The 17,282-nt window shown below is 32.2% G+C and overlaps 2 protein-coding genes across 2 annotated transcripts in view; one reads left to right on the top strand and one right to left on the bottom strand.

The window, feature by feature from the left end:
• The window catches only part of LOC142231373 (RYamide receptor-like), a 33,280-nt gene extending 18,978 nt beyond the window's left edge, over nucleotides 1–14,302 (top strand). Inside the window, exons 5-6 of the mRNA XM_075301986.1 lie at nucleotides 3,405–3,490; nucleotides 14,168–14,302. Of these exons, the coding sequence (XP_075158101.1) occupies nucleotides 3,405–3,490; nucleotides 14,168–14,206 (125 nt within the window). The 3' untranslated portion in view covers nucleotides 14,207–14,302. The remainder of the gene's footprint in view (nucleotides 1–3,404; nucleotides 3,491–14,167) is intronic.
• Nucleotides 14,303–14,362: 60 nt separating this feature from the next.
• LOC142231367 (uncharacterized) lies at nucleotides 14,363–16,879 on the bottom strand. Its single transcript, XM_075301980.1, has 2 exons — nucleotides 16,190–16,879; nucleotides 14,363–14,410 (listed from the first exon to the last, which is right to left on the bottom strand). The coding sequence occupies exons 1-2, from the start codon at nucleotides 16,877–16,879 to the stop codon at nucleotides 14,363–14,365; spliced, it is 738 nt and encodes a 245-aa protein (XP_075158095.1).
• Between the last annotated feature and the right edge of the window lie 403 nt (nucleotides 16,880–17,282).

The raw sequence follows: 17,282 nt of genomic DNA, 5'->3' as shown, positions 1-17,282 counted from the left end.
TCCCACTACGCGATAGTGTTCTAGGGCAATCGAACCAGTGACTAAAAGTAGTTAGAAAAGCGATAGTTATTTTTTAAAAAATTAAAATGATGATCGGATGCACCGAGCATTGAACTCGGAACCTTTCGTTTTCAAGTCAGAGGCTCTCCCTCTGTGCCACCCACGCTCGTTGGTTGATAGTGGATTTTTACACACATGTACTCTCAGAGAGGTGCTATTGAAAAATTAGCTATGTCGATGTATGGAGTCTATATTTAGATTTTTGATCGCTGTTAGAGTCGAATTTTTTTCGAAACGGAAACACCCCACGCGATAGTTGTTTTTATTGTTGCTGTGCTTGAGATTTTACTACCAGAAAACTTCCTGGCGATCCGAAATAGTGACATCTTAGCGAAAGGCGATAAAACTATCACCCAAATGTTGGCAGGGTGAGAGTACATGTGTGTAAAAATCCACTATCAACCAACGAGCGTGGGTGGCACAGAGGGAGAGCCTCTGACTTGAAAACGAAAGGTTCCGAGTTCAATGCTCGGTGCATCCGATCATCATTTTAATTTTTTAAAAAATAACTATCGCTTTTCTAACTACTTTTAGTCACTGGTTCGATTGCCCTAGAACACTATCGCGTAGTGGGACATTTGTTCCCGAACGGGGACCCTAATTCGATAAGAAGATGATATCGCCTGCGAAAGTTTTATCTTCCGCGGCGAAACTACTTCGATACACTTTCGATAGAAAATGTTTGCAGGGATACTAAGATGTGTATGTACCAATTACATACACGCTAGAGAGAGTATGAAGAGACGTTTTAGAGAGAGAGAGAGTAAGGAGAGGCAGAAATACTCAAACTCCCATTCGTATTATTAATGAACATATTTCATTAATATGACGAAATATAACAATTTAAAATTTATTTTTTAACGAGCCATATCATTATATGAACGATCGATTTCGTTTTATAAATGAAATTTCCAATTCCAGTTTCAGAGTATATAAAACGACTGTTTAGTTTAAAAGTTTCCAAAAGTTACTCTCTATGTGCAAATGATTATAATAATTTCATCTTGGAAAATTGTTTTATTCTAATTCTTGAAAAAATTACAAAGTTAATATTCGTAATATTAACGAAACGTGTTTCATTAATATAACGAAAAACCAAAACACAAAATTGTCTTTTAACGATTGATTTCGTTGTATTAACGATCACTTTCGTTCTTATAACGAAAAATTTCGTAATATTAACGAAAAATAATCAACGAAGGCCGTTCGTTAATAATACGAAACATTTTTCTACCACTGTAGAAGTGAATTTGTGAAAGTACATTGAAAGTAATGACTTTGGAGGAACTCGATATATTTTTTTGCGTTGTGAACCAACTGCCAACCACATAAAGTGAAGTTATGCACTGTTTTGCTTGAAATAATTTCTTTTATATATATTCATATAAAGTTTTGATTTTATTAAATTTTAATTTAAGTTAATGTCTAACTTATTATTTTCGATTATAGAGTTTCATACCCTGTTTCTGTATATCGGTTCAATTTGGGTTTCTGTACTAGGTATACAGGTATGAAGTGAGCGTCAAGATATAAATGTCTCGATATTTTTGTTTGTTTGCTTTTACATCTTTGAAACATATTTGGTATACATCAAGTCATTGAACAGACAACATTATAGTTTTTCATCGTGTTAAAAGCGTCGATTTTTGTACCAGAAATTGATGATTTGCGCAAAAGCTTTAATTTTTTGTTTTCATTTGAAGAAAAGTGCTGCAGAGTCGCATCGAATGTTTGTCGAGGCATATGGTGATCATGCTCTATCAGAAGCAATATGCAAAAATGGTTTCAACGGTTCAGAAAAAAAGTTTAAAGCAAACGATATTGGATGGAGAGTCAAAAGCAAATGGCAGCATAGTTGCACAACAAACAATTACTGGCCGTTTAAAGGCTATGCGAAAGATCCAAAAATGTGGAAAATTGATGTCACGTAAAAAAAACTCTCATTTCATACCGATATACCTAGTACTTTTGAAAGTTTGTATGAGAATACATATCATAAATGAGTATTTTCAAAATTTTGGCCTGAGAATTCATACAAATTCTAACAATGTTTTCTTGACATTGTTTCGTACTCGACTTCGTTTCGACCTAGAGAAACCAAAACCAATTTTCTTTCGATTGAAATACGAAAGAAAGCGATATACAGAAACAAGGCATCAATATAGAACTAAATAGTTTGTTGATTTGTTTGCAAATATAAATATATATTTAATTACCATATAAATGTAGTGTACACTAATATTTCATAACTGAAATTCTAATCCCCACTCCTTTATCCGACTTCTGGCCTGGTTATGCATCTAAAAATATAAAGTAACGTCAACGCTTTTGGCGTCTAGCCGAAATGAAAAAATGTGTCATATGATTGGCTTATAAAGGGGTTTTATGGATTTGCCATCTCACCCTACCAATATATTGAAGTTAATGTTCTGGTTTCTTCCCATCTACAAAAATTTATTTTTTACTTTTTGAGGTGTCTTCACAATGAGCACTCTTTGTTGCTAGCTACGCCAATGTTTAATTGACAATTGTAACAAATAAAAATAACCTTTCAAAATAGAATTATTTTATAGCAAAAATTATGAAATATTCAATTGTTTTAAATCTATGACTGAAAAGTATCGAAATAATTAATGGTAAGAATTACTTCAATTATTCTTGCGACCGTAACACATTTCCTTATATTTCGAAGCATACATCGATACATTTCCAGATTTTCTCTATTTTAAATTTCCCACTTGTTGAACACATTTTTCAACAAGTAGGAAATTTAAATCAATTTTACTGGCTAGCAAAGTTTCAATATGGCGACTGACATTTTTATTTTTGTAATACTAAAACCTTAAAAACTACCTTACTAAATATGCCTTGCGATTTTTTTTATCCTAACGTTTATGTTTTGCTGACTCTCGCGTATTCGTTTGTATGGGATGGCGTATGTCAAAAACTAACAGCTGACATGCAACGGAATACTTGCGATCCGTTTTTGAATGCATAACCAGGACTTTAATCTAAACTCCAACGCCAAAGAAAGAAAATGGACCTTTCGTTATTTAAATCAAATAATGAATCTATCCCTAACACTTTACATAATCCGATTATTATCTACTATATTGGAAGTTAATTAATATAGAGCCTATGACATATGAAAAAATTTTCAGACATAAAATGTTTCATATTCCATGAAACATTTACATACAGACAGACCAAATTACAATTTGCACTCAATTACAACCCAACATAGGAAATTTAATATAAGTGTTTTAAAGTAGTTTAGCAATCACAAAATGTTGTTTCAATCCCAATTAACTTTGTATTTACGTTTTGTTCAATTTTCTCTGCAGACGAGGCATTCCACCTGCAACGTGTGAACACATGCACCACATTCATCAGCACAAGGCGAAAGCTGCGCACGAATTCTATGCAAGCGGTGAGTTGCAATTATTTGGTTTTTTTTTCGTTTGTCAACAGCATACTAGGTAGTATTCTATTATAATTCAATTATATGATTGTTTACGTAACTTTCCCAAAACTATTTAGCCATTATACACGGAACACTGAAAAATATAGTTGTGAGCAAAAAGATATATAATCCTTGAGCTACGAATGAAAGCTTTACTTAATATAAAGGGAATTAAAACAAGTATATACGGCCGTAAGTTCGGCCAGGCCGAATCTTATGTACCCTCCACCATGGATTGCGTAGAAACTTCGACGAAAGACTGTCATCCACAATCGAATTACTTGGGTTGTGGTATCTTAAATCGTTTTCTAAATAGTGAGTTAGTCCATACGTGGTATATATTAGACAAAAAAAAGTATGTGTAGGTAAGTCTACAATAATTACGAATCGATATGGAATTTTGCACGGTACGTAGAGAGCCAGAATTGAAATATGGGGGCTATATACAATTATGAACTTGATATGGACCAATTTTTGTGTGATTGGGGATCGATTTATCTGAGGGCTATATAACTATAGACCGATATAGACCTAGTTAGGCATGGTTGTTAACGGCCATATACTAGCACAATGTACCAAATTTCAACTGACTCGGGTGAAATTTGCTCCTCCAAGTGGCTCCAAAACCAAACTCTTGGGATCGGTTTATATGGGGGCTATATATGATTATGGACTGATTTCGACCAATTTTTGCATGGGTGTTTGAGGCCATATATTAAAACAACGTACCAAATTTCAAGCGAATCGGATGAATTTTGCTCTTCCAAGGGGCTCCGGAGGTCAAATCTGGGGACCGGTTTATATGGGGGCTATATATGATTATGGCCTGATATGGACCACTTGTGGCATGGTTGTTAAATATCATATACTACCACCACGTACCAAATTTCAACCAGATCGGATGAAATTTGCTTCTCTTAGAGGCTCCGCAAACCAAATCGGGGGATTGGTTTATATGGGGGCTATATGTAATTATTGACCGATGTGGACCAATTTTTTCTTAGTTTTAGAGACCATATGCTAACACCATGTACCAAATTTCTGCCTGATCGGATGAAATTTGCTTCTCTTAGAGGCTCCGCAAACCAAATCGGGGGATCGGTTTATATGGGGGCTATATGTAATTATTGACCGATTTTTGCATGGTTGTTAGAGACCATATACTAACACCATGTACAAAATTTCAGCCGGATCGAATGAAATTTGCTTCTCTTAGAGCATTCGCAAGCCAAATTTGGGGGTCCGTTTATATGGGGGCTATACGTAAAAGTGGACCGATATGGCCCATTTGCAATACCATCCGATCTACATCAATAACAACTACTTTTGCCAAGTTTCAAGCCGATAGCTTGTTTCGTTCGGAAGTTAGCGTGATTTCAACAGACGGACGGACGAACATGCTGAGATCGACTCAGAATTTCACCACGACCCAGAATATATATACTTTATGGGGTCTTAGAGCCACTAATATTGAGTTCATTATTAAAAATGAGGAAATCGCTCAAGTAATGTGGATAATAAATCCAAATTTCTGAAAATAGGGAAACGATTTATGTATTAGCTACGCGTAATTCTATACACGATCGGCTAATACATGTACCTTTGAAATTTGAGCAACATTAGTTAATAAATAAGAATATTATGGGCAAATTTGGAAAATTGATCGATTCATGTTACAACAAGATCTTACATCTTATAATTGAAAGTACCAGCTTATCATATTTCAAATGTTATATGTAGCAAACAAAATAAAAATGTATAAATTATATTAAAACATATTAACATAATATAATAAAAAAGTGTGTGATTCGTGCGTGTATTACTTTTGTCCTCTGTTTAATCAGGCAAAACGAATACAGTTGTAAAGGTTCTTTAGTGTAAATTATTTTATGTAGTTGTGTCAGGCATTTCACTTTCAAACGTAATATTAAATAGTTTAAAAGCAAACTCAGATATTCGGTCTCGGCGGCGTTTGTTGAAAATATATCGTGCAATATTGTTGTATGCTACTTTTAATTTATGGGAGTCTGAGTAGCCGCAGCTCGCAAATAATTCACAACCATACAATAGACTTGGTATCAAGTACGATTTAGCCAATAGAATGCGAATAGATATTGGCGTATTTGTCCGAACAGCCCATAAATTACACAGCATTCCATGAAGTTTACCAACGGCACATGTTATATGATCTGTCCATGATAGTTTCGAATTAAATAGTATACCAAGATTCCTATGGGTCTCAACAGTTTTGTCAATGTAGAGTCTGTTACGGATAACACTGTTTTCAATAGTTTTATTTCTGGATATGAAAAGATATTTTGTTTTTGTAGCAATTCATTATGTTGGGCCCAATTTTGGATTCTGTTCAAATCGGAATTTATATTTTGTATGCATGTATCGATATCAGACAACCTCATACTGGAGTATACTTGTACCTTGTCTGCATACATGTGTATGTTACAAGTAAGTGGGGCATCAACCAAATCATTGATGTACATGCTGAAAAGGGTTGGTTCAAGGATGGATCCTTGAGGAACACCTCTTGATATGTCCTTACGATTCGAATTCATATTGTTTATAACTACGATTTGTGAGCGAGATCTTAGATATGAAGAGATGAAGTTACAAGCAGTTTTGGAAAAGTAGAAAACATGGTGAACTTTAGATAGCAATATGTTGTGATTTACCGTATCAAATGCCTTGCTGTGGTCAAGAAGCACTAAATACGTTATCATGTTGTCATCGAGCCGTTCCCGTATGTTTTCAACAGCTTCGGTAAGAGCTGTGATGCAATTTCTTCTCTTCCTAAATCCAGATTGATATTCGCTTAATAAATTATGATCTTCCAAATATTGCAATATCTGCTAGTTCATTATACGTTCCAAAACTTTTGATAGAGAGGTAGGATGGCGATTGGTCGATAATCGTTATTAGATTTTAGAATTCGAATAATTTTTGCGATTTTCCTAGCTTTAGGAAACGTGGATTTGGTTAGACAAGTATTGAAAATATGTGTAAAATAAGACAGAAGCTTCGGCAATAAGAGTTTTATGAATTTTAGACTAATTTCATCAGTACCAGTTGCATTTGATTTAATTGCTTGGAAACTCTTCAATACATCGTACGAGTCGACACAATGGAAGAACAAGTATATACGGCCGTAAGTTCGGCCAGGCCGAAGCTTATGTACCCTCCACCATGGATTGCGTAGAAACTTCTACTGAAGACTGTCATCCACAATCGAATTACTTGGGTTGCGGTAACTTTTGCCAATGACAAGGTATCTTAAAACTTCCTAATACCGTAATATATACCACATAGTCCATACGTGGTATATATTAAACTTAAAATGGCCGATTAAATACGTATATAATTAAGTTTGACAAAATTTTCTATAAAAATAAAATTTGGACAACATTTTCTATAGAAGTAAAATTTTGACAAAATTTTCTATAGAAATACGATTTTAACAAAATTTTCTATAGAAATAACATTTTGACAAAATTTTCTATAGAAATTAAATTTTTACAAAATTTTCAAAAGATTTAAAATTTTGACAACATTTTCTACAGAAATAAAATTTTGCCAAAATTTTCTATAGAAATAAAATTTGACAAAATTTTCTATAGGAATAAAATTTCGACAAAATTTTCTATAGAAATAAAATTTTGACAAAATTTTCTATAGAAATACAATTTTGCTAGATTATTTTTGCTCGAGTGGCAAGCATGATTATGAACCGATTTGGACCAATTTTTGTGTGATTGGGGATCGGCTATATATAACTATAGACCGAAATGGACCAATTTTGGCATGGTTATTAGCGGCCATATATTAACACCACGTTGCAAATTTCAACCGGATCGGATGAATTTTGCTCGTCCAAGTGGCTCCGGAGTTCAAATTTGGGGATCGGTTTATATAGGGGCTATATATAATTATGGACTGATATGGACCAATTTTTGCATGGTTGTTAGAGACCATATACTAACACCACGTACCAAATTCCAACCGGATCGGATGAAATTTGCTTCTCTTAGAGCAATCGCAAGCCAAATTTGGGGGTCCGTTTATATGGGGGCTATACGTAAAAGTGGACCGATATGGACCAATTTTTTCATGGTGACCATATACTAACACCATGTATCAAATTTCAGCCGGATCGGATGAAATTTGCTTCTCTTAGAGCAATCGCAAGCCAAATTTGGGGGTCCGTTTATATGGGGGCTATACTTAAAAGTGGACCGATATGGACCAATTTTTGAATGGATGTTAGAGACTATATACTAATACCATGTACCAAATTTCAGCCGAATCGGATGAAATTTGCTTCTCTTAGAGGATCCGCAAACCAAATCTGGGAATCGGTTTATATGGGGGCTATATATAATTATGAACCGATATGGACCAATTTTTGCATGGTTGTTAGAGACCATATACTAACACCATGTACTAAATTTCAGCCGGATCGGATGAAATTTGCTTCTCTTAGAGCCAGGGCTGTGGAGTCGAGCCAATTTTGCTCGACTCCGACTCCGACTCCGACTCCAGCATTTTTCATCAGCTCGACTCCGACTCCGACTCCGGAGTCGACTCCGGGTAATATAACTAAATCTCATTTTAATACCACTAATTTGTAGTTCTATTGTGGGGGTACTGTAAGTAGATCGATATAAAGTATCATATTTATTTATGTGTGCAAAAAAAGGTCTTAATTTCACATTAGATGCCAATTGAACTCTATATTTCAAATTTAGGGCAATGTTTAATAAATAAAATAATGATATAAATACCCATCATAATATGAGAAGATACCAACAGTATATGTATTTGTGGACCAAAATTATTGATACTATCTCAAATCCATTAAATTTGTTGCGAGCTATATAAAGGTTTATATTCCCATATGCATGAATTTGAATCTGAATCGATTTAGACAAAATTGTATATACTTTTACAAAATCTATGTACTTAAAATTTAAATCTAACATTATGGGACGTAACACAATTTTAACAAAAACTAAAAATGTAAGGAAAGTCTAAAGTCGGGCGGGCCAACTATAATATACTCTGCACAACTTTGTATTTAGATCTACATTTTGATAAAATCTCAAATCAGACTTCTACAAAACTCGGGCAATATTTGGGAAATATTTATAATTGTTTAGACAATTTCGCAAAAATGCATTTATGATTCATTCATTGAAAAATTTTAAAATTTGAGTCATTTCTACAAGTTTTCGACTTAGCAATGAGTATCAGTGAGCATACAATTTTGGAAAAATTTTTGTCTAGTAAATAAAATTTTGACTAAATTTTCTACAGAAACAAAATTTTGACTAAATTTTCCATAGAAATAAAATTTTGGCAAAATTTTCTATAGAAATCAAATTTTGACCAAATATATAGAAATAAAATTTTGAATAACATTTTTATAGAAATAAAATTTGTCAACATTTTTTATAGAAATAAAAGTTTGAAAAAATTATCAATAGAAATACAATTTAAAAAAAATTGTGTAGCGAACAAAATTTTGCAAAATTTTCTATAGAAATAAAATTTTGCAAAATATTCTATAGAAACAAAATTTTGACAAAATTTTCTATAGAAATAAAATTTTGACTAAATTTTATATAGAAACAAGTGAGGAAAGTCTAAAGTCGGGCGGGGCCGACTATCTTATACCCTGCACCACTTTGTAGATCTAAATTTTCGATACCATATCACATCCGTCAAATGTGTTGGGGGCTATATATAAAGGTTTGTCCCAAATACATACATTTAAATATCACTCGATCTGGACAGAATTTGATAGACTTCTAAAAAATCTGTAGACTCAAAATGTAAGTCGACAAATGCACTAGGGTGGAACACAATGTTAGTAAAAAATAATATGGGAAACATTTAAATCTGAAGCAATTTTAAGGAAACTTCGCAAAAGTTTATTTATGATATATCACTCGATATATATGTATTAGAAGTTTAGGAAAATTAGAGTCATTTTTACAACTTTTCGACTAAGCAGTGGCGATTTTACAAGGAAAATGTTGGTATTTTGACCATTTTTGTCGAAATCAGAAAAACATATATATGGGAGCTATATCTAAATCTGAACCGACTTCAATCAAATTTGGTACACATGACTATATTACTAATTGTACTCCTAGTGCAAAATTTCAACCAAATTGGGCCAAAACTCTGGCTTCTAGGACCATATTAGTCCATATCGGGCGAAAGATATATATGGGAGCTATATCTAAATCTGAACCGATTTCAATCAAATTTTGCACACTTAGATATACGACTAAGTGTTATGTTTGTAAAATTTCAAACAAATCGGTATAAAACTCTGGCTGCTGGGTCCATATTAGTGCATATCGGGCGAAAGATATATATGGGAGCTATATCAAAATATGAACCGATTTCTTCCAAAATCAATAGGGTTCTCTTCTGACCAAATTAGAAACATGTGCCAAATTTGAAGGCGATTGGACTTAAATTGCGACCTAGACTTTGATCACAAAAATGTGTTCACAGACAGACTGACGGACGGACAGACGGACAGACGGACATGGTTATATCGACTCAGGGACCCACCCTGAGCATTATTGCCAAAGACACCATGTGTCTATCTCGTCTCCTTCTGGGTGTTACAAACATATGCACTAACTTATAATACCCTGTTCCACAGTGTGGCGCAGGGTATAACAAATATTTCTATAGTAATACAATTCTGAATACATTTTTTATAGCAGTGAGCATCAGTAAGAAAAAAATTGAGAAAATTTGCTATAGAAATAAAAATTTTTCTTATAGAAATAAAATTTTGAAAAAAGTATCAATAAAAGTAAAATTTTAGAAAAATTTTTGTGTAGTAAATAAAATTCTGCAAAATATTCTACAGAAACAAAATTTTGACTAAATTTTCTATAGTAATACAATTTTGACCAAATTTTCTAATAAAAAAATCTATTACTATAAAATTTTGGCAAAATTTTCTATAGAAATAAAATTTTGCAAAATATTCTATAGAAACAAAATTTTGATTCAATTTTCTATAGAAATACAATTTTGACAAAATTTTCTATAGAAAAAAATATTTCTATAGTAATAAAATTTTGAATAAATTTGTTATAGAAATAAAATGTTGACAAAATGTGCTATAGAAATAAAATTTTGACAGCATTTTCTATAAAAAACAAGTTTGAAAAAATCTTCTGTCAATATTCCACATACGTATATGGCCTTAAAATAAAATTAAAAAAAAAATAATTTCGATTGTTCGAAATATTTCAAATAAATTGATATGAGCATTAAAATGGATCGATCCAGCCCATCTGCTAGTCTAACATTCTAGGAAACATAAAAAGATAGCCGTAATTGAAGTTGATTTTCATTTACAATCATGCTGTACATTGATCGAATGAATAGAGCAATGGAAACTAATTTGCGTAAAAACTTGCTTAGTTAAAAAAATGTGAAGTGTTTTAAAAAATTTGATTTAGCCGGAGTCGGAGTCGAGCAAAATTTTTACGACTCCGACTCCGACTCCGACTCCAGCAAAATCTTCAGACTCCGACTCCAAGACTCCGACTCCGACTCCGACTCCACAGCCCTGCTTAGAGCAATCGCAAGCCAAATTTGGGGGTCCGTTTATATGGGGGCTATACGTGAAAGCGGACCGATATGGCCCATTTGCAATACCATCCGACCTACATCAATAACAACTACTTGTGCAAAGTTTCAAGTCGATAGCTCGTTTCGTTCGGAAGTTAGCGTGATTTCAACTGACGGACGGACGGACGGACATGCTCAGATCGACTCAGAATTTCACCACGACCCAGAATATATATACTTTATGGGGTCTTAGAGCAATATTTCGATGTGTTACAAAGGGAATGACAAAGTTAATATAGCCCCCATCCTATAGTGGAGGGTATAAAAACTATAATCTGGTGGCGCTATACTCATCCCAGCATATGTTATATGTCAGTCAGTGGCTGCGCAGTGTTAATTCGAGCAAAATCATCATTTATTTTATTAATATTTACAGTAGTGCCAATATTGTTATTTTTCCTACACTGTTAGAAAAATATGTTTTTCATATAAACATAAACACATTTCGATATAAACAAAATGTGTTTCGGGCACAATTTTAAAACAATATATTTAAGTGCAAACATGTAATGTTCCTAAACTAACACTAAATGTTTGGGACATTTATGTTAATATGTTAGAATATATTATGTTTGGGATGAATGTTTCATAAAAATCATATGTGTGAATGCAAACATATATAAATTTACAAATTTCGACTAAACATACATATGTTGTGATATTTTATTCAAAGCGACAGAGAGAGTATAGAGAAAGAAATAGAGATGAAAACCGGGAGAGATGACGAAAGATATCAACATAACACAGCGAAAGAATCAAAAGAGAACAATTTCTGTGAAACCGCTTGTTTGTTGTTTCGGAAAACTATATATATATATGCTTAAGTCTAAATATTATTTAATTTGAAAAAGAGAATAGACATTCGGAACCAAGAGAATAGACATTTGAAAACCAAACAGCATATGTTTTCGCCTTGAGAGCAGCATTTTATATATGTGTGGACATGTGTTTTGTTTATCATTTTGGCATTATGGGCACAATATTTTTTCGTGGTTCGTTAAAAGAAATCAGGGGTCTTCATAAAACTAACGAAAGGGCACTTAGTCTTTTTAGAGTGAAAAATTACACAGTAAAATGTATAAAAACAAAGTTTAGTTCCTCTTTATTAATAAGTAGTCCAAGAGGAGTTGACGGACACCTTCAAATATAAAAGCGGGCATTAAGTTCGAGTTTTGCAGCTTAAGGCATTTTAGAGCGATGGTGTTAAGTGCTAGTAAAAAACTGTTCACGTCTAAATAAATTTATGTTTATATTATAAAATTATTTATGTAGGTTTATACTCGACCCCACGTTCTTCTTTTGTTAGAGTTTTTGAATTCCTTCCAAATTTTAAAGTTTTGTGCCAAAAACAGTTGTTTGTTACAAAATTGTTTTTTGTGCAATAAAAAAAATAATATTTTAACCAAAAAATTACTGACTATAAATCTTTAAGTTTCGAAGTTTCAAAGTTTCATTATAAAAATTTAATATAGAATAAATATAAATGTGTAAATTAAAAAAAAAAAAGTGTTCGGTCGGAGCAGGGATTGAACCCACGACCCTTTGCATGCAAGGCAGACATGCTAACCACTGCTCCACGTGGCAAACAAATGTATGTTTCTGTTAAATAATGTTATGTTTGCATGGGCTCGTGGGCGCTGCAAACTAAATATGTTATATAAATGTAACTTATAACGATAATTATCTACTGGTGACTATAACAGCTACGTAGCCCAGTGGATAGTGTGTTGGCTTACAAACTGTATGGTCCTCGGTTCGATTCTCCGTGCAGGCAAAATTTAAAAAATCTATAAAAATTAATAATTTCTTCAACATTATTTGTATTACAGAAAAAGGTGCCAAGAACTAAAATATTTCGTGGAAGTGAAAATTACGAGTATGTTAGGAAATGAGCACAATCGTCTTTGGGAAAAATTCTTCCAAGCATATAATATTTTTGGGCTCAAAATGCTTCCAAACATATAATATGTTCACATAAAACAAACATATTAATGTTTCGGCAGTATCCAGTAATATATGTGCTTCCTGCAAAATATGTTTGGAACATATGTTAAAGAAGCGATTTTTTTTTTGAGGGTGTACCAATTCCAATATTTTTTATTACTTTCTATTGTGATTTCCATTTTTATTACTTTCCAGAGCGTTTCTGAACTTGTTACCATAATAATTTGATTTGGCACAGGCAATGCTTTTCGTCACAGTTTCTCTTGCGGATTTGTATAACTCATATAAATCATTTGTTTTAAATCGTTTCCATCTTTCAAAGGCAGAATCTCTACAAGCAATTTGATGTTTGATTTCGTTGTTGAACCAAGGGGGTTGCTTATGTTTGATAACTATAGGTTTTTGCGGTACACAGACATAAAAAAAAAAAACATAAATTTTCCTGTAAGAATGTTAGTTGGTCATCGACATCGGGAAGGTCGTAAATGTGGTCCTATTGAACAACTTCAATCAGATTTTTCTTCAGTGTAGCTCCTAAAATCAGACATTTCTGTTCAGATTGTGATTAAACTCCCATTCCCCATTCTTAAATATGGAAATGCGGTTTTTCCCCAAACCTATACCATTGATACCCCACAAACAATGTTTACTAATTCAGTAGGGGTGGTGATATAGTCGGCCACGCCCGACTTTCTACTTTACTCACTACTTTACTTCTATATCTGTAGAGGTAAAATAAAGTATAGCTCCTAATATCAGGCATTTCTGTTCAGATTGAGATAAAGCTCCCACCAACTTAATGTACCACTTAATTTTTTTTTTTAATATGGAAATATTGTTTATCGCCCAAACTTATTTCATTGATAACCCACAAAAGCTTATATTTACTAATTCAGTACGGGTGGTTTACGGATTATATAGTCGGCCTCGAATTTCGACTTTACTAACTGTTGTGCTTTTTTAAATATTTTTCCAACACATCGCGAAAGTGTTACTCATAATCTTCCTTTCACATCATTTCAGAGTCAATCTTCATGTGCGGAAACAACGGTGTTGCGGTAGTGCCAGCCCCACCATAGGCCCATTGAATTCGCAGATAGTTTTGGATAAAAGAACATAATGAGCATTAAAAGAACATCACTGAACTATATATACCAGGACCATGATAAGCATGAACATCTTATACCAAAGAATAAGAATAAATTATTTAGAATAAATTTATACAAATGCATACAATCCCTGTAATGCAATATCGAATATTATTGTCTAAAAAATAAGCTTAAGATACAAATTCAATGGTTTTATAATGGTATTCAAATAAATTATTTATAATATATAAATATATTTTATAGTTAGAAATATATTGTATAACCAACCCTGGCTTGAGTGAATTGAGGTTGTTGGCAGTAAATGAGAGCAAAAATTATTTTATTAAGCATTAAAAACATTAGAATCTTTTAGCAGACTTATGTTCCATATTCTTTGATTTTTCTTTTACAAAAGCCATTATTTCGGAAAACTGGAAATTATCCTTTCTAACTTAAATCCTTCTGCTACAAAATAATTACAATACAAATTTTTATATCGAAATGTATATAAATTGAATATTAAATATATACCTATTTACCATATAGAAAATGCTTAGAATTATACATTGCAAAATTCTGTAAGACAGAGTATTATTATTTATGTAAATTTAATTTAGGTTCTTTAATTCCGTCCATAATGTTTTATTTTACCATCCGCCCTTATAGATACATTTTCATTAATTTGTTACAATTTAAAATAATAATAATAATGGTAAAATCGCAAAGCATTTATTGCAGTTGCACTATGGTCGAAGACAAATAGCATAACCTTAATGATTGTATCTATTAACTATTTAATTGAATATTTGGTGATAGCTTGTCTGTGTACCATCTATATCTAATGTTAACGTTACTGAGAGTAAAAGTAACGGAACTTGCAGACGAGGGTAATGAGAACAATGATGCCTCTAGTGTCAAAAAATACTAACAAGAAAATTAATTTTTTTTAAAATATTGTGTTTATAGAAAATTTTATAACAATTTTATTTCTACAGACAATTTTTTCAAAATTTTATTTCTATAGGAAATTTAGTCAAAATTGTATAGAAAATAAAAATTTTATTTCTGTAGCAAATTTTGTCAAAATTTTATTTCTATAGAAAATTTTGTCAAAATTTTATTTCTATAGAAAATTTTGTCAAAATTTTATTTTTATAGAAAATTTTGTCAAAATTTTATTTCATGTTTTTGTTGTTTTTCGATCTTTATTTTCAAATAAAAGTCTTCTGTTTTTTCGAGCTTGAGATCGGTATATATTTATGTATTATTTTCTTTCAATATTTCGCAATTTCTTTGAATTGCTTCTTCAGGAAATATGTATCTATAATAAGTATATTATAATAAATTAAATTAATAGTATAAACTATTGATAACAAACTTTTTTTTATATTAAATACATTAACAACATAAATAATTAACATCTCAACATAACACATTGTACTAGGCTAACATAAAAAGTAGGTGGATACAACATTCTTTTCACTTACATCGTCTACAATAACTCAACATTTATTCTTATTGGAGTCAGCGAAACATCACTGCTCTCGTCAGGTTTCATTATTGCACTGAATGTTGCTCTGCAAATTGCTCGTCGTATATTCTAGTTTTGTTTCTGCATACCATTTGTCTGTATATGTGAGCGATGTTGTCCGTGTCTGTTTTGTAATTTATTCTCCTCGTCGTTGGTACGTTGTTTATGTGTAACATTTCTAAGGTGTATCTCTTGTTTATGTTGCTCTCTCGTTGTAACACACGAACTCTATCAAAGTTTGGATGGTGGTTAGTTGCTGCACAGTGGGTCGCTAACGCAGTTTTTTGTATTTTGTTGTTATTACGTGTTTTTGATGTCAGATTTGTGTCCGGATAACCTTGTTTTTAATTTGTTTTTGGTGGTCCCAATGTATATTTTTTGGCAATTTTCTTCTGAGTTTCCATCACACGGAATCTCATAAATTACATTTGGTGTTTCGGATAAGGGGATACGGTCTTTTGTATTACTAAACAATTTTTTCGCCGTATTGTTGGATTTATGTGCCAAGCTGTATTGATTTTTATCAAAAATATCGGATTTTGATATCCTTTCTGATATAGTTGGTACATATGTCAAGGATCTAAATGTTTTTTTGTCGTTTTCATCGTCCCTCTTTTTTGATGATGGTTTATACTCGGCTATTAAACTTTTTATAAGATTTGAGGGAAAATTATTATTTTCCAAGATATCTTGAAGTTTTTTCTTGTTTTTTTGTTGAAATTGATGGTCACTAATGGATAATACTCTATGGATCAAATTTTTAGCTGTATTTATTATTATACGTTTCGGATGGTTTGAGAAGTAGTTCATAATTCGTCCAGAAGCTGTGTTTTTTTGGTACCAGTCCATTTTAAGTTTTCCTTCGTCCTTGGTTATTAGTAAATCTAAATATGGTAATTTTTGGTTTTGTTCAAGTTCCATAGTGAAGCGGATATTATTGTGGAAACTGTTGAGTGTTGCCAGCGTTTTTTCTATTTCCGTTTCCCTGATAATTGCAAAGAGGTCATCTACATACTTCGTTATGAACTTTGGTCTTTTTTCCAGTTTTTGCATACAGCTGTCCAGTAGTCTCTCCATTAATATATCCGCGATAATTGGTGAAGCTGGTGATCCCATTGGCAAACCTTTTTTCTGTTTATATATCTTGTCGTCAAATTTAAAGTACCTGTTGTCTATTATACAAAATTTTAATATCTTTATGAATAAGGGCTTTGTCATGTTTGTGTGTGTTTCTATTTCGTCCCATCGTTCTTCTATAATCCTGAGGGCTACGTCCACGGGTACGCTTGGGAATATACCGATCTCAAGCTCGAAAAAACAGAAGACTTTTATTTAAAATTTTATTTCTATAGAAAATTTTATCAAAATTTTATTTCTATAGACAATTTTTTCAAAATTTTATTTCTATAGACAATTTTTTCAAAATTTTATTTCTATAGGAAATTTAGTCAAAATTGTATAGAAAATAAAAATTTTATTTCTATAGAAAATTTTGTCAAAATTTTATTTCTATAAATTT

The sequence above is a fragment of the Haematobia irritans genome, chromosome 1 (assembly GCF_050003625.1).
Source record: "Haematobia irritans isolate KBUSLIRL chromosome 1, ASM5000362v1, whole genome shotgun sequence".
Lineage (NCBI taxonomy): Eukaryota > Metazoa > Arthropoda > Insecta > Diptera > Muscidae > Haematobia > Haematobia irritans.
Note: the sequence above shows the minus strand (reverse complement) of the source record. Positions and strands in the feature narration are given on the sequence as shown.

Bases quoted from the DNA above. Each gene is read 5' to 3' on its own strand.
- LOC142231367 (XM_075301980.1), bottom strand. From the start codon at position 16,879: ATGGGATCACCAGCTTCACCAATTATCGCGGATATATTAATGGAGAGA. The intron at 14,411-16,189 runs GTAATTTATGAG...CTTATTTTTTAG, and splicing joins CCTTATCCGAAACACCAAAT to ACAATAATATTCGATATTGC.